Here is a 20,000-nt window from a genome sequence, read left to right on the forward strand (position 1 = left end):
AGACAATGGCATAAGCAGTAGCCATATCAGAAGCTCTAGAACTGCAATTTCATGAGTACGTTCGATTGCAGCTCTAAGGTAGGCGAAAGTAATCAATTCATTTTAAACGTCGGAAATCAATGACAAGGACGCTGAGGGCTCCACCTCTTAATAGTAGCACCCTAACATCTTGTGCTGATGAAGATTAAATGTAGGATAAAGATGATAGTAAGAGGCAAAAAAGAACAGTAGAAACAGAAGAATAAGAATTAGCGCAAACTAAAGGTAACTAGATGCACAGGAGTCCACTGGAACAATGAGGTATTCACGAGTGTTTATATAACGGAGGAGTTCCAGGTAGATCTGCTGAACAGCCTGGAGGAAGAACGATTTGATGTGCTAAATGAGAATAAGAATTTAGGAGTCAAAAATAAAAGCCAGAAGTAGAAATTTGTAGTAACTGTGAGTGCTCTGAACTTAAATAGCGATCAGTGGGTGGGTTGTCTTTTACTTGTATTCCACTTAGTGTTTTATTGTTTATTTATAATTATGCACACACATTGAGTTTAATATTTTTATTAACTCTGATGCATCAAGTCAGGTGAAATATTTCTTCCTTATCTCTATCTTCTTAAGAGATCATAAGTCCCATAATCTCTTCTCTCGTGACGTCTTTCTCACGTAATGTCTACCAGTCAACTGGAATACAGCTTCGTCCTCGTCCTTTCTCAAGTATATAGTCATGATGAAATGATTTAAATAAAACTCAGCACTGCCAATTAACAGATCACTTATAATGTATTTCCTCTTTTTACAACGAGGAACATCTCTTTGTTAATCTTGTTTGTAGCTTGATCGACCAAACTGTTTCGTCCAACCAAGAACCTATTGTAAGAGTGTGTCTTTGTTAGGTAAACTGTCGACTCTACCAGCCGTGTCTCAATTCAGCAGTAATCTTAATACAAGAATATGAAATAAGTTGATGAGGTGTTGTAGCTATAACCTATAGTTTACATTAAACGAAACCCGTTGCATAACTAAACAATATGCAAAAACAATATTAAAAAGTTAATTTTAATAATAAGCGTTATGATAAATCTACATAGGTATCAAGTTCACAACACTACTGAAGTGATATACATCATACATTACATCAAAGCTGTTTCATGTTTTATAATTTACTGCACCAGAAGCAAAACGTAAGGATATTAGTGGAATATTATTAATATAATTAACTCTAACGTTCTCTTTGCAAGAAACCTATTAAAACTGTTCGTATCGAATTTTCGAATAATTCTGTAAACGTGTATTTTCAGCGGCAGTGAGTTATAATACTAAAACAACGGAAGTTTGCTTATTTGTTTGTGCGTTTGTGTGTGTGTGTGTGTGTGTGTGTGTGTGTGTGTGTGTGTGTGTGTGTGTGTGTGTGTGTGTGTGTGTGTGTGTGTGTGTGTGTGTGTGTGTGTGTGTGTATGTGTGTGTTGCAAAAAAAAACTCACTGCTCAGTATTTAGGTAGGGTGTATCAATTTCCTATGGTGTCTCTGTCTCATGTCATAGTATTTACTTTCCACCACCCAACAAGGTAAAACTGAAGGTTATTTTCAGATTGAATTTACAAACATTCACAATAACAACGCTCACACTTTACAAGGCCTTACTTTTGAACAAAACCAGATTATTTTTATCCATCATTCCCTGGCCTTGTGTGACTGGATGAAAGACAGCAGAGGGCTCTTACGAAGAAATATCAACTGTGCATGATTTGTGTGCTATGGGAAACCTGCATGGTTTTCATGTCGCAGGCAATTGAAATTAAACCCATATATGTGTGTGAGTGTGTGCGTGTGTGTGCGTGTGTATGAGTATGTGTGTGAGTGTGCGTGAGTGTAATTTCAGTAGCATATATATATATGTATGTATATGTATGTATGTATATATATATATATATATATTGAATCTATATCTAAACCGTCTATATATATATATATATATATATATATATATATATATATATATATATATATATATATATATATATATATATATATATATATATATATATTAGCTGTGTGGTAAGTAGCTTGCTTACGAACCACATGGTTCCGAGTTCAGTCCCACTGCGTGGCACCTTGGGCAAGTGTCTTTTACTATAGCCTCGGGCCGATCAAAACCTTGTGAGTGCATTTAGTAGACGGAAACTGAAAGAAGCCTGTCGTATAAATGTATATATATCTATGTGTGTGTGTTTGTCCCGCCAACATCGCTTGATGCTGGTGTGTTTACGTCACCGTAACTTAGCGGTTCGGCAAAAGAGACCGATAGAATAAGTACTAGGCTTACAAAGAATAAGTCCTGGGGTCGATTTGCTCGACTAAAGAGCGGTGCTCCGGCATGACCGCAGTCAAATGACTGAAAGAAGTAAAAGAGTATATATAGGTATGTATGTATGTATGTATACACAGAATGCCAGAATATTCTGTATTAAAACAGTATTAATATAAGATATCAATCAGCGAGCAAGAATATATTGATCACTCATATATGCATAAGATCAGACTTCTGGGAGAAAGGATCAATTCATTAAACTGATACTTTACATGAATAGTATTATTTCATACGCCTAATAACGGGTTCAAGGTCTAGCACATTGCCAGCAATTTCGGGGGAAGGTTAAGTCGAATAAATCGATTCTAGTGCTCAAATAGTAATTATTTTATCGTCCACGAAAGGCTCAAAAGTAAAGTCGACAACGGTGAAATCTGAACTCAGAACGTAAAATGGGAAGAAAAATCGCTGAGAATTTTGTCCGGGGCTGTAACGATTCTGCATGCTCACCGCCTTACAGATAAGAATATATTGATTTCAAATTTTGACACATGGCAAGCAATTTTGTGGGAGCGGTAAGTCCGTTACATCTTCCCCAGTTCTCAAATGGTACTTATTTTATCGACTCCGAAAAGATGAAAGGAAAAGTCGACCTGGGTGAAATTTCAACCCACAGCGTAAAGACGGATGAAATGCTGCTAAGCATTTTGTCCGGTGTACTAACGGTCACAAACTTCAGGAGAGGCTAATTTGATTACATCGACGCAGTGGAATTGGTACTTATTTTGTCAACCATGAGATGATGACGGGCAATATAGACCTCGGCGGTATTTGGACTCAGAACGAAAATTCTAACAACTCGTTGTCTTGGACAATGTAAGTTATGAAAGTAAGGAATCGCGGACGACTTGCTGACTGTCAACATGTACCATGTCTTTCGATTATTCTTCAAGGTTCGAGAATCGAACACATTGCTTTACGATCGTGAACCCCACAGCCATAAGCATCAGGCCACATGCCTTTATAACACCAAACATACAACAGCGAAAAGTGAATAATATAGGTTTATGACACTTACGAAAGTTGCAATGCTGAAAATCTTCACTGGGTTGAAATCCTTCAAGACAAACACACTTCCCTTGATCACATGTACTGTTGGCAACAGCTTCCATACAATCTTCTTTCGTTTGGCAATTATTGTCTCCAATTTTTCCTGTAGGAAAATAGAAAAATTAAAATTATATTATCTCCAACCACATTTAGTTGATATTTAAAAATTAAAGACAAGCGAAATATGAATATTTAACATGATATTTCAATACAACGCATTTTAATTGCATGATAACTTAATTTCAACACAAAACCAGAATATAGTGCATTATGCATATAAATGACACAAGATTTCAACAAAAGGCATATAAATATAGTCATCAACGCATATTATATTATATGCAACAAGAATATATAGAATACATTCATAAAATAATCAAGGGATAAAACTAAAATGGTGGTCTGAAAATAAGAAAGAGAAATATGTAAGTGGAAATATTTTAGTATAATAATCACAAAACTTCAGTAAGTAAAATACATGTGCAAATATTAGCGATGTCAGGAATATTGTTAAACGAAATATTGTGCATAGTACGTATGTGTATGCACCACATAAATACACACATGTGATATATATATATATATATATATATATATATATATATATATATATATATTTATATATATATATATATATATATATATATATATATATATATATATATATATATATATATATATATATATATATATATATATATATATATGTATATATTAAAATGCATACATACATATAGAAACAGACAGACTGACTGACAAAAATAAAGAACAGAAAGTTAGATTCATGAACTGCTATGTGTGAATATGCATGTATGTATGTATGTATGTATGTATGTGTGTATATATTTATATGTGCGGATAAATGTATATATATATATATATATATATATATATATATATATATATGTATATATATATATATATATATATATATATATATATATATATATATATATATATATATACATATATATATGTATATATTTTTATATATATAGCGTGTATATATGTATGTATGTGTGCATGTATGTATGTGTGTATTTTTGTATATGCACAAAACTGTGCTCAGCAGGCCAAAAAGCAGAGACGGTGCCTTTTTTCACAGGAACTTGAGATTAAAGGAGTAAAACCTCCGCCATCTGTTAAGATCTCCAGCAGTGGGTGTCTGAAAAACATCAACTCGATACGATGAAACATTTGCAAACATTGATAATCAAGAAAAGGATAATTTTGATATTTGTAAAGCTAATTAATATGATACTAAAGTAATATTTACAGTAACAACTGTTTAATAACTATTGCATTTGTCTAGTTCTTCTTCACAAGGTATGTCATTTGATCAACTCTTTTCCTGTTATTATTTAATAAAGCATTTATATATATATATATATATATATATATATATATATATATATATATATATATATATATATATATATATATATATATATATATATATATATATATATATATATTATATATATATATATATATATATATTTGTTTGAATTCTTTCTGTGTGCGTATGTGTGTGTCTTTTTTATGTAGATATATATTTGTGTAAATATAAATATACGTATGTATATGCATAGATTGATATACATATCCATATATATACACACACACACGCATATAAACATGTACACACGCACTCACACTCATACACAAACGTATAAGGATATATATATATATATATATATATATACTTGTGTATATATATATATGTATATATATATATATATATATATATATATATATATATATATATATATATATATATATATATATATATATACATACATATATATACATATATATGTAAATAAATATATATATGTATGTATGTACATACATATACATATATATATACATATATATATAATATGTATGTATATGTATATATATGTATCTCTATCTCTCTCTCTCTCTCTCTCTCTCTCTATATATATATATATATATATATATATATATATATATATATATATATATATATATATATATATTACAATTAAAAGGGTAAAGGTTTATCAATTTATTAATTTATTAATAAATCAACAATTAATAATTTTTACCAAGCCCTTCGGTATGTAAACACCATTATCGGTGGAGAACTTATTTAAAAGTTCTTATACATTTATAAACATAATTAAGGGATCAGCAAATAGTTGCTTCACCACATACCGAAGTTCAGAAATAGCAGCTAAAAAGCTGAGATCCCTTAATTATGTTTATATATATATATATATATATATATATATATATATATATATAAACATGCATACATGCACGGATATTTTATGCAAAAATGCATATAGATATACATACACAAATGCATATGTGTGTGTGTGTGTGTGTGTGTGTGTGTGTGTGTGTGTGTGCGTGCGTGCTTGCGTGTTCGTGCGAATGAGATCACATTCGCCAAACTTCATGGTGTTCGAAAAGGTGTAATATTATCTTATTTGCTATATAAATACACGTACAGGCGCACACACCCCACACAAGCACACATGCATACGCACAAATACACACATAGACACACAACTGTTGAATAAACGTATGCATATTTGTGTGTGTCTGAATCACTTTGCTGTTTTATTTCATCTCGACCACCCATACTAAAACGCACTTATTTTCTACTGTGCTTTTTGTTTCTTTCTTTTTCAGACATAATGTATATTGAACTACGTTAACGAATGAATCTGTTCTTTTTTTAACGTGGTAAGGTATTATTTAGAAGAGATTTGACTGCCGTTTCTTGACCTCGCTGCCACACGCCTTCACTCCATGTCATTACTATTGGCAGTAAGACGGGCGAGTCGTTAGAACGCTGGAGAAACATTTTGTGGAATTTCTTCCGACTCTTTACCTTCTGAGTTCAAATTCATTAGAGGTAATCTTTCCTTTTTGTTGCTCCGGAGTCGTTAACATAAAGTACCAGCCAAGTACCGGGAATCGATATTATCACCCTAAAACTGCTGAGTTTGTACCTAAATTAAAAATAACAATTAGGGTAGGTGGCCATCTAGCAGAAGCGTTAAAGCGTCAGAAAAAATGCGTTGCAAGTGGTATTTGTTTCGGTTCTTTACATTCTAAGTTCGATTCTCACCGAGATCAATTTTAACTTTTATGTTTTGAGTTTAAATTCCGACGAAGTCGACTTTGCCTTTCATCATTTTGCGGTCGATAAATTAAGTACCAGTGAAACACTGGAGTCGATGTAATCGACTAGACCCCTCCCCACAAATTTCAGGCCTTGTGTCTTTAATAGAAAGGATTATTATTATTATTATTATAGTGAGCTGACACACTCGTTAGCCATCTGGGCAACATGCTGAGCAGCCTTTTGACCTACCCCTCCACCAAAATTTCAGGCCTTGTGTCTATAATACAAAGGACACACACACTTTGACAATACTTCCGACAGCTAAATGTACGCTGTAAAGAAAAAAAAATGGATATACTTACTGCCGTGAGATCTTCAAAACAAAACATGATTCTTCATTTAAAAACCATACAAACAGAAGAAATAAACATATGTATAACGTGGCAGCAAACCGAAAGGCTTATCCTGTGATCAGCTCTACTGTGTTTATACCAAAAGTGATTATCTATCAATGGCCCAGTCCCTCAAGCTGAAGCAGGTACCACAGGGCTACAAAGTTCATTGCCGTTCTTCTTCTTCTTCTTCTTCTTCTTATTATTATTATTATTATTATTGTTGTTATTCTCCTCCTCCTCCTCCTCCTCCTCCTTCTTCTTCTTCTTCTTCTTCTATTCGTAATCCTTCTCCTCCTTCTTCTTGCTGTTCTTTTTAAATCTTTTACTTGTTTCAGTCATTGAACTGCGGCCAAGCCAGGATACTATCTTCAAGGTTTTTTTTTTTTTTTTGTGGATAGGGATAGTTAAACAGATTGATCCTGGTACTTACTAGCAAGTTTGATACTTATTCTATCGGTCTCTTTGACCGAATCGCAACGGCGAAAGAGACTGATTAGTAAACAAACCAGCACCGGTTGTCAAGCGATTGTGGGGAAGGGTCAAACAAAAACACACGCACACAAACATACACACACACACACACACACACACACACACACACACACACACACACACACGCACGCATAAACACACGCGACAGCCTTCACCACAATTTCTGTCTTTTAAATTCACTCCCAAAGCATTAGTGGACCCGGGGCTATAGTAAAAGACACTTTCCCAAGATGCCGTGCTGTGGGACTGAACCTGAAACCACGTGGCTCTTTTTATTAATACCAGCATATGATTTAGGGAGACTTGGCTGATATTTCACTGTTGTAACCTGATTCAGCTTTTGGTGCTGAGTTCTGTTCCTTCATCTGATGATACATCCACAAGAGGTACTGCGTCCCTCTTTGAATCATCTACATTCTAAGGTGTACCATAGTAATAATCATGACCTCTGACCCTCACGAATGAGGATTCAACAGCTTGGCAATTCCTTTTTAATTAAGATACAATTTGATGTTCCTTTGTGTCCTCAGTTTATACTTATTAGCAAGAATGTGAAAGGATCTAGCTATAAACATCTTAAGATCTGCTAGACTGAGAGATATGTTGCTGTTGTCTACGTTTTCAGGCACAGTGAATCGAGGACTCTTTTATTCAGTGCGTCCTTCCTTTGTGAAGAGGACGGTATTTGACATAAAAGAGTTTTAGTTGCTCTTTCTGGAATGTCGAGAGACGGCATCAGAGTTTCTCTTGTCAGCGCTTGTTGTTGTAAACATCTTCAAACAAAATGGCGTATCTGTTAACCAACAGTATTCATTAATCGCATCTAGAATGGCTTCGTCTTCCTGCTGTGCGTATTAAGCATAATTTAAATACTGCTAATGTTATCATTATCTTTATCATTTTCTGAGACGTTTATTTTGCTGCACGGATAAAATGAAATTCATTCCTCTCGTAAACTTTTCATTGCATATAGCGACATGCTCTTCATCATCAACATCTACTTCCTCAAATTTGACATTGAGTAAAGAGCTTTTCACATCTTGCACCAATTCTTCCCAGAGATAATTTCAGCAGTTGTTTATTACTTGAAAGCAACATCAGTTATTGCTATTCTCCCCTAAGGCATTATTGGCTATTCAGTTTTACTCTCAAAGGAGTCTTTATTTCTTTATTCCAGTTGCCACAAAAGATACCTCTGAAAAAACTGAAGCATTGCAACGAGTTCTAATGTTAAACATTTAAAAAGTTGATATGCACGTACATATTTATTTCCTTCAACTTCTACAAAATAAACAGCAAAATTAATAATTAATTAAACCAAATAGTTATTTCGATGATAATTTTACATTAGATCCTTTGCAATGAAATATTTTACTGGATGTTAGTGCAAATGAAAGGTCAATAATATCATAGCAAATTCATTACTTCATGCCGTCATTGTTATATTCAGAATTATATGTGAACATGAAGAACAGGAAAAATAGGAATGTTAAAAACCATCAATTAGATATTAGATTAGCATAGTTATTAGAGGTGTATATTAGGAATGGCGTATAAGGTAGTAAAGCTGTATGTTAGGAATGGATTTTTGGAATGGATCTATAATGTGTATTCTAGGAATAAAATTATAGTTGTATATTAAGAATGAGATTAGATGTGCGCACTATATTGCGTATGGGGTTAGTGGTGTATGTTATAAATGGACGCAGAGTTGTATGTTAAGAATGGTGATAGAGCTGTGTTTTAGGAATGCTTTTAGAGATGTATATTAGAAATTATGTTAAAGCCGTATATAATGAGTCAGGAAACATATGGATACGTGTATTAGATGATAATTGCATTTAAGATCTTGAAACAATATTTCAAGTATAGAGAGTATTTTGTTGACTCAAAATTCCCTTTTTGTATACTCACCTTACATGGAATGTGATATATATTCCAAACACTCATCATAATGAGAAATATAAAAAAATTCATAATTTCAACACCAGATTTTATGAAAATATTAGCCACAGAATCTGTTCTGATTTGGAATCATGTTTTTCGTAGAACTATTTTATGTGAAAAGGTGCGATTTTTTTCAATGGTCATAGTATTAAGACTCTAATAATAATGCACCTTACCTGGAAAAGATGCTAAACTCTCGAATATTTGTAGCTTATAGATTATTTAAGCGCATTTCAAACTCAATGCCTTAAACCAAATACTCACTATGTTAATCAACCAAATCAGTTGTGTATTAGCTTGAGTTTATTAGATATGTCAGCAAGCATGACTGAACTTCGAAAATGAAGGCCTCGAAATTTGGGGTCTATACTAAATAAATTTGCCGCATATAAATAACATTTCACTTATATTTGGTTCTGTTAAAAGACTTAATTCTACTTTATATTATGTCCAGAAATTTAATTCTTTTTGTCTCAAACCTTATACGGGATGTGAATGATCACCTGATGTTCCTTATGAACTTTAAAACAGTTTGGGAACGAGAAATTGGTGTGACTGAATTTTTAAGTAAAACATGTTCAAATATTCGATGTTGTTTGATTCTACATAGAATTTACGAGTATAACAACGAAATATCGAATACAGATCAATCAACTTCGAATAGACCCACGAAGAAGTGGTGTGTACCACGTTAGATGGGCATATTTTCAGTAAAAGATAATTATATATCTGCGACGAGGACAATAAGGCAGTTTTTAAACTCAATGAATAACACAAAATATTTTATAAGTAATAAGACCCAATTGTTTATATTTCTCAGATTATAAAATAAAAATATTTCTCTCGATGATAGACGTGAAAGAAAACAAAAATGATTTTTTTTTTTAAATGCAGAAAAGACTTGCTTAATTTCGTACATTCAAAATTTTGGGGATATTTGTTTTAGTCAGGGCAAAATACATTTGAAGTTTTAAATATAAGTAATTTGATCCAAGACTCAAAATTCAAATGAGGGAGAAATTACACTTAAATGCTTGTATTTGAAATTCATTATAATTATTTAATGGCGATTGTAACTGTGGATATTTTGAATGAGAAGTATTCAAGTCGTGAAATGGAGTTCTTTTTCTTCCACCGTTGATACCAGAAAATATGATGACGTGTTGAGATACGATTGATATTCAGTTAGAAAATCTGTGAATTACCATCTACGCGAAGAAACATATGTGGAGAGGACGTTTTAGAAGACTGATGTCCTGAGGAAGCATGAGCAGCAAATATTCAGTTACTTTATTTCAGGTCTTTCACCAATCAAAGAAATATTAGATGTACCCCCATCTGTGAGAAGTATTGCAAATAAAAGCAAGAGAGTGGATTTGTTGATGAAGTGTTCTTTCTTGTGGATTAAATCTACATAAGAAGATTACTTATATATATATATATATATATATCATCACAAAAACAAAGGGAGAGAGAGAGTGGGGAAGCAAGATTCATAGTGTGAGCTCAATTATATAACGTATTGAATTTCCGTAGAACAGAAAAAATTCCTATAAATGATTTCAGAGTTGATCTGAAATCTCTAAGGGTTGCACTCAGTTCAGGATCTCTTGTTATTGCTGAAAATATATTATTTATTAAAAAAGAAAGACGAATGCTTCAATCTTTACACATTTTAAATGTAAGTCGACCTTCGGTTCCGCTGGATATAGCAAAAAATAATGTTAAAAATTGGTTCAATTTTAAATAAATTAAATTAACTTCTTGTATTTGTTTTGCGAAATTCTTGATGTGAAATCGTGTGTTGGAACTGATATTGCTGTATTTTCGGAGGTTCATACAGCCAATAAAAGCACATATTTGTTTCACTTCAGTTTTATCAATTGATTAATTAAATAATTAATCAATTGATAAACTGGTTAACCAATTTATCAGTTGGTTAATTATTTCTAATTGATTAGTGATAAAACTGAAGTGAAACATAACCAGTGCTTTTATGGCAGTATGACCTTCATAACATACAACATAATAAATTAACAGGGAGAAAGAGTAGAAGCTAAAGTTAACATTTAAAAACTATTAGTTCGTTCTTAATTGTGAGTTAAATGCTATTTAATGTAACTTTAGAAACTTTAAAATAAAAAAACCTTATATTATTTCCAACATCCTTTCACTTCTTTTAAATATCAGAACTTCAGAGAACAACTTTGCTCCGCTCTAATGTATATGAAGTTAATTCGTATACTTACTTAAAACCAGGCATATTCCTCAACGCCTGTTTAATAGCTACTTAAATATATGAAGTGATGATATCTAGTAAAAGATAACAACTTCGTGATGACGACAGGAGAAAAAGTAATAAAAGAGCGCCTGTGATCCAATAAAACAAGTATCTTTCATTGAAGCCTTAGCAAAGTTGTTTCGTTGTTGAAAGAAATTCTCCCTGACAGCTCTTTCCTCCCTAAAGTTTATGAATAAGCTGCATTTCAAAAAGCTAACCAAAATGTAAACCTTTGATGTTAAAAATGATCGGTGAAATAAATTAAATTTTTTTTGTTTGTTTGTTTTATTTTTACTATTATGGAATAGATATATTTCGCACTTTACTCGGTATAAATCATTTCTTCAAAGACGATCTGCTAAATGGTCTCATTAAACACACACAGAGAAAAACAACAACAAAAACAACAGGAAATTGACTCAATTTCAACAAATGAAAGTCAAAGCATAATCATTAATTATTTTGTTGATTTTCTTCACATTCGATGTTCTATTTTACATTTGAGCAAAAATACATTGTTGCTTCATGAAAACGATTTGATTTTCTCTTACAGCAATCAAAATACTTAGACTAAAATTTTTCATAAGTTCGTTTGTTGAATGTTTCTTCGTTACTACAGGGATGGCATGGCTGTGTGGTTAAGAAACTCGCTTTGCAACCACCTAGTCCTGGGTTCGACCCTGCAGTGAAAGTCTTTAGACAAGATTTTTTACACTATGAATTCAGATTCATTAATAGCTTGTGAAGAGAATTTGCTAAACAGAAACTGTGCGGGAAATATATATATATATGTGTGTGTGTGTGTGTGTGTGTGTGTGTGTGTGTAGCTGTGGCACAAAAATATAAAATTGTTCAGTGTAGCCTTGGACTTAAAGTGCATGGAGTCTAATATATATCAATTTATATGCGATAAAATAAACTTACATTATCGTCCAGAACTGTGGTTTTATTTAGCTGTTGAACATAAGCATTAGCAGATTTGAAAGTAACAAGATAACTTTAGACAGTGTAAGCAATGCACGAGATCGCCATTTGTCATAAGGTTGGATTTTTCTTTACACCATATATTAAATGCTCTTTTCTTTCGTGCATAAGTATGAGCGTATGTACGCGTACCTGGAGGGCCAAAGAGGAACAGAACTTTGGTAACAGTCCTGCCAATTCTTTTTCAAAACAATTCGTTTGCCACTAGATTTCATCTTTCACCTGTAACTCCACGAATGTTGTAGTGAGGTGCATACTTCAGAGCCTGATATGACAGGTAGATGACCCTATTCATTCAACTGCATCCCAAGTATATCTCCAGTTCTTTCATCCCTCCTATATGTATGTATGTATGTATGTATGTATGTATGTATGTATGTATGTATGCATGTGTGTACATATATATGTGTGTATGTGTATATGTGTATACAAGAATTATTACGAAGTAGCATTGGCATTACATTTAATATGCATATATAATATATATATATACATTTATATATTATATATATATTTATATATTCTTTTATTTGTTCCAGTCATTTGACTGTGGGCATGGTGCCGCACCGCGATTAGTTGAACAACTCGACTCAGGACCTATTCTTTGTAAGCTTAGTACTTATTCTATCCGTCTCTTGTGCCGAACCGCTAAGTTACGGGGGCGTAAACACACCAACATCGGTTGTCAAGCGATCGTGGGGGCGACAAACACAGAAATACATACATACATATATATATATATATACGACGGACTTCTTTCAGTTTCCGTCTACCAAATCCACTCACAAGGCTTTAATAGGCCCGAGCCTATAGTAGAAAACACTTGCCCAAGGTGCCAAGTGGTGGGACTGAACCCGGAACTATGTGGTTGGTAAGCAAGCTTCTTACAACACAGCCGGTCCTGCGTCTAAAAAGGTTAAGTTAGCTTCTCGAGTCATGTCGACTCATAAGGGCCAGTTCCCCAGTTTCATGGCGTATATATTTCCCACCCAGACGGGACGCCGGTCCGTCACAGGGTTACTCATTTTTGCCAGCTGAGTGGACTTTGAACAATGTGAAATGAAGTGGTTTACTCAGAAACACAACGCCTCGCCCGGTCCAGTAATCGAAACCACAATCTTACGATCATGAGTCCAACACCCTAACCACTAAGCCACGCACCTCCATATATATATATATATATATATATATATATATATATATATATATATATATATATATATATATATATATATATATATATATATATATATATATATATATATATATATATATATATATATATATATATATATATATATATATATATATATATATATATATATATATATATATATATATATATATATATATATATATATATATATATATATATATATATATATATATATATATATATATATATATATATATATATATATATATATATATATATATATATATATATATATATATATATATATATACACAAACACATTTACATAAATATGTATGCACTGTATAGAAGTATGCATATGTATGTCTGTCTGCGTGTGTGTCTGTATTTGTATTTCAGCGCATAACTACTGGTGTTGGTTTATTTATATATTTACATCCCCTTAACTTAGCGGTTCGGAAAAAAGAGGCGGATAAAAAAGTACTGGACCTTAAAAAATATAGTCAATCTGATTGCCTAAGACCTCCTAAGACTGTGACTCGGCATAGCTTCCGTCCATTGACTGAAGCAAGCAAGGAGAATAAAAGAATAACATATCAGTTTCTCTCTTTATATTTATAAGACATATAAATACATAAATACACACCCTCTTCCAACATTGAATTAATTTGTTAATTTCACATCATTTAATTATATATTTTCAATTTACCAGCACTCAAATTATTTTTGCATAATATCCTCCCACTTATTACGTTTTATCTACAAATTAATCTTCTAATTACATATCTACATCAAAGCTCATTACCAAGATTTAATATATCTGATTCCCTACTTCCCAAAGGCACAGCTGGCGGAACCATTAAAGCATTGGAAAATTGCCTCGTGATATTTATTTCGCCACTTCGCGTTCTAAGTTCAAATTCCACAGGGATTAACTCTGCTTTCATCCTTTCGAGGTCGATAAAATATAATACTAATCATAATACTAATGTTGATGAAAGCGACTAACATCATCCCTCAAAATTGCTGGCCTGATGCCTAAATTAGAGGATTCAGTAATACTAGTTTCTGTCTCGGAAATGCTATTTACATATTCCTCTACGAAATTATAATAGCAACGTCATACTTTATAAATTACCATTTTGATGAACTAATTTTATTTTATATCATTTGATATTGTATTTATATATTTATAATATATCTTCTTCCTTATAATTGCTTCAAATTATGTAATTAGATAGATTTCTTTACTTTTCATTTTCATTTCTTTTCATTTTTTTTTTCTCTTATTCTTTTTATTTTTCATTCTTTTACTTGTTTCAATCATTTGACTGCGGCCATGCTGGAGCACTGCCTTGAAAAGTGGAAGCCATACAGAAAAGGTCCATTACATCGACCTCAGTGTTTAAATGGTACTTATTTTCTCCTCCCCCCCCCCCCACCAAGGGTGAAAGGCAAAGTCTACCTCGGTGAAATTTGAACTCAGAACGTGAAGACGGACGAAATGCCACTAAGCATTTTGCCTAACGTGCAGATTTTTTTTTTTTTTTTGAAGAGTAAGATGGTACTCACGATCCCTCATAAGGTCTCTGAAAACAGCGAGAGGGAAGGAAGGAAGACAATGCCCTCATATCAGTAACCCGAGGATCGTAACAGGATGAACTCTGCAAAAGACACCCAAGTTACCAGGCTATGATATTAAACCGCATGATAGATTGAATCGGTCAAGAGAAAACTGCAGCCCGCGGGACTTTCTGAATGGCACGCCAACGAAAAATTATTTCGAATTTTTTTTTAGTCATGCGGCCTGCATATGAGTCATATCTCATGCATCCCACTACATGATAAGGGATGCCCACAACTGGATGAAGATTATTACTCAAGTTGACTGCGACATGATTTGAATTCAGAATGCAATGAGTAGGGACAAAAACTGCAAAGCATAGGTCCGACATTTGCAAAGTTCTACCAGCCTACTTCCCTGCATTGGTACGTTTTTAATTGACTCTGAAAAGACAAAAAGCAAAGTTGTTCCCGGTGGGAATTGAACGTAAAGTTCTGAGTATCAGAACAAATACTGTCAGGCAGTCTCCTTCACACTTAAAAATATTCTGTCAATATATATAACTTGACAACCTGCAGATTTAAATTCGAGCGCTTATCACCCGTTTTAAAATAATTGCTTCTAATGTAAGCACAAGACCTGAAATTTGACATTTGAACTAAGAACATAAAAACGGATGAAATGCCGTGAAGCATTCTGTCTGGTGCAGGTTTGGCTGTGTGGTAAGAAACTTGGTTCCAAAACACATGGTCCTGGGTTTAGTCCCACCGTGTGGTGACTTGGCATGTGTCTTCTGCTATAGCCTCAGACCAACCTGTATATATGCCTGTATATATGAGATGATAGTTTCACTTTAATAGTTTCAGTATGAAAGTGAAACTATTAAAGTGAAAATTTCTGACATTACAATAGAGAGATGTTATTGTTTCACTTTTGACACAATACTGAAATAGTGGGAAAGATATGATATTGCTCTGGGCTCGCACTAGGCAAGAAGCTAAAACTTTTTTGGGCCTATCACACTACATGGACCCTAAGTAAGGCATGTGTAAAATTTGAATGAAATTGGTTGTGTAGTTCTCAAGTTTTAGGGATTCACACAGACAAACAGATAGACAGACACATTCTCATCTTTATATATATATATATATATATATATCATACATTATATCGGTACAGCTCGATGCAACCCTAAAAAACTGGTTCACCACTCAGCATCATTAGACTGTGGCCAGTATAATAGAACAGGAGTTTTATTTGCATATTCAAAGCGTTTCCCGTAAACAAACTTAAAAGATACGTGTGTGTGTGTGTGTGTGTGTGTGTGTGTGTGTGTGTGTGTGTGTGTGTAGCCCCGAAAGGCTCTGAAACGGTGCGTGCTCAAGAAAAACGGATTTGATTTTCTAAATCTGCGTCTCAAAGAGGCTTTTGATAGATAATAATGAAAAAATATAATTTCATACGAGAAATAACTCAACTACTAGATCGCTAAATCTTCTCTCTATCTGTCATATCTGTATCTCTCCGTTATTTATATCCCACCTCTCTCTCTATATATATAATATATATCTACCACACTCTCTCTCACTCTTTTCTCTATATATGTATATCTCTCACGTCTGCTGCCCCATCTTCTTTCTCTTGATATGACATGTAATCGCTTTCATTTTGTTTCAGACTTCGTTGCCCTCATGTTTGCTTTCGTTTTGTGATAGACAGCTATCACGCAGAAAATGCTAACTTCAAAATCCTGTTTTCTGAGTGGGTAAAAATGATCTAAACATTTGTAACATCTTTTCTAAATTTTTTCTGGAGTAAACTAATCACAAAATCAGTCCAAAAATTACATAAAATACCAAATTCGAAAATTTTCATTTAATTCAAAAATTTCTAAATCGGTGACACCAACAGAAAAGATCCCTATTTGTCTCTCCCCTCGAATATAGGATGCATCGATTAGTGATGATAAGCGTACGAGAGGCTTCATCGCACAGACTCAAGAGACGATGTCCCATTTCGTTTCAAACGACTAAAGTTTTCAGTGAGTCATAGTTTAACCATGACCATCAACAAATCGGTGGGGAAAACATTTTATGTTCCCGGTTAACACCATAAAAATGTTTGTTTCACCTATGGTCAGCTTTACATTGGATAATCAAGAGTAGGAAGTAAGAAAAAATCTTTACTACTTTGCACCAAATGGAAAAACAAAAAAAAATTCGTTTATCAAGACATTATAAACTGCCTCAAATAATGCAGAAACCCGTCCTGATGAAGAGGTCTATTCATCATTGAAGACATGGTCTGACATGAAATAAAAATGAAATTGAAATAAAGGCAGTCTATTGTGAAAATCGTCCAGCAACAATGGGCTACTCAGCTAGTATTGTGTGTGTCAGTGTGTGTGTGTGTCAGTGTGTGTGTGTCAGTGTGTGTGTGTGTCAGTGTGTGTGTGTCAGTGTCTGTATGTGTGTGTGTGTGTGTGTATCTATTTATATATACATATATATTTTTATATATAACGTTGACCACTAATGTGGACAATTAATGTGCTAGAAATAGATCACATCTTGTGTCTATTAAGACCTAAATTGTTCTCAACATGAAATATAGCAGCATACCAAAACGTAAGCGAGCAAGACATTTAAAATCACCTAAAAAAACACATTATTAAACAGGGACCGGTTTCGGATTTACTCCTGGTAATTAATCGATATTAATTAATATATGATTAATTACCATATTTTATAATTATATATACATATATGTATATACAGAAAGAGAATGATCGTGCGTGAGTAAGTGAGTGAGTGAGTGAATGGATGAGAGCAAAATAAGCGCAGTATATATAACACAAAGTAGTGTTCAAAAGAACGTGAACTTAAATTCAGACTTACTTATCCAGGGCTGGGCCCACACGATCAAAAGTGAATATAAGAGAAACCCAAATCGAGCTGCTATGGAAGTAATAAGGGAGATAAACACAGTTAGTGTTGAGGCATATTTACATGGAGAACAAAACGATGGCTTAGCTGGCTGAAACTTCGAAGTCAATACCAATAATATTCTTGTATACGAATAATAAATTTCTACTCTACAAAAATACAGAGTGACCCATCAGATTAATATAAAATTGCTTATATTATAACATAAAAACAAACATATATATGTATGTATGTATGTATGGATGGATGGATGGATGGATGGATAACATCACACGTCGTATTTTCATTGCTCACTCTATTAAGGCGTTATTCCATCGAAAGTCACGTTCTATTTTCTTTGTGATAGCATTCGTTCTCTTGTGTCTGTTGAATTAGAAAAGTTATATTATTTTTAAGTTTGAGTTTCAATATTCTGTATCAATTTGTCAGTATTTTTCTACTGTGTGCTGTTGTCTTCCGTGTTTTAAACCATAAGAACTCTTGTCATTTTTTTAATATTTATAGCCAATTGAAGGCGGCAACCTTGCAGAATCGTTACTGCGCAGAACAAAATGCTTAGCGGAATTTCATCCGTCTTTTCTTTCTGGGTTTAAATTCCGCCAAGGTCGACTTTGCCTTTCACCGTTTTAGGGTCGATAAAATAAGTACCAATTGGACACTGGGGTTGATGAGGACGACTCATCCCCTCCCCTGCAATTGTTAGCCTTGTGCCAAAATTTGAAATCAATATTTATACCCACTGGGAGAGCAGCGAGCTAGCAGAATTATTGCCACGCCGGGCAAAATGCTTAGTGGCATTTCGTTCTTACGTTCTGAGTCCAAATTCCGCTAAGGCCGACTTTGCCTTTCATGCTTTCGGAGTCGATAAAATAAATACCAGTTTCCAACTTTCCCTAAATTGCTGGCCTTGTGCTAAAATCTGAAGCCAGTGGTACTCTTCAGTTAAACGGTCTTGTGCCTTCCAGCCAAGGAAACCGTAATTATTTAGGAAAATATACCTGACAAGCAGTTTTAGACGACACGCCTGTTTTTGTTGTCATATACATATATACTGTATGTATTATATATATGTGTGGGTATATATATATATATATATATATATATATATATATATATATATATATATAGTGTGTGTGTGTGTGTGTGTGTGTGTGTGTGTGTGTGTGTGTGTGTGTGTGTGTGTGTACGCAGGCACACGCAAAACATACGCACTCATATACATTATTTTTAAAATATTATTTAAATAACAACGCAGTTTCACGAGAAAAGTCATTAGATTGATTTCTCTTATGTGAAGATTAAGACGTTGGGAGTAATCCCACGAAAATCAGAAATGAAATGGAAAACGTAAGCTTTAAACAGCATTTTTGCACGTTTCACTATCGAGTTTCTTTAAAAAAAAACATGAAGATAGGCATTTTCTTCATCAACTTTTATATAATATTACAAAGAACATTCAAATAAACAACAGCTATTACAAGGAAAAACAGGCTCTTGAGTTATGTAATTTACCGTCGTCGGTGAATCAACAAGGATCTATGAGTGCCTGTATATGTGTGTGTGTGTGTGTGTGTGTGTGTGTGTGTGTGTATGTATATATACACACAAGTTTATAGATATAACATTCGTCTTTTTTTTTCTTTTAAGCATCAAAATGTGTATAGAACGATACAAATTAGATAATATTTTTCCGAACGCAGAATTGCGGGCGATTCTGC

The 20,000-nt window shown here is 33.3% G+C and overlaps 1 protein-coding gene across 5 annotated transcripts in view; it reads right to left on the bottom strand.

Moving 5' to 3' along the window:
- Positions 1-20,000, bottom strand: part of LOC106868471 (uncharacterized) — a 374,724-nt gene that overhangs the window by 121,897 nt on the left and 232,827 nt on the right. For all 5 annotated transcript variants that reach the window (XR_016241222.1, XM_089349730.1, XM_089349731.1 and 2 more), the window contains one exon: positions 3,384-3,518. Coding sequence is in view for 4 of the 5 variants with exons in the window: in XM_089349730.1 (XP_089205856.1) it covers positions 3,384-3,518 (135 nt within the window). In the remaining variant the exon portion in view is untranslated. The remainder of the gene's footprint in view (positions 1-3,383; positions 3,519-20,000) is intronic.

Source organism: Octopus bimaculoides, chromosome 3 (genome assembly GCF_046866305.1).
Source record: "Octopus bimaculoides isolate indiv1 chromosome 3, ASM4686630v1, whole genome shotgun sequence".
NCBI lineage: Eukaryota > Metazoa > Mollusca > Cephalopoda > Octopoda > Octopodidae > Octopus > Octopus bimaculoides.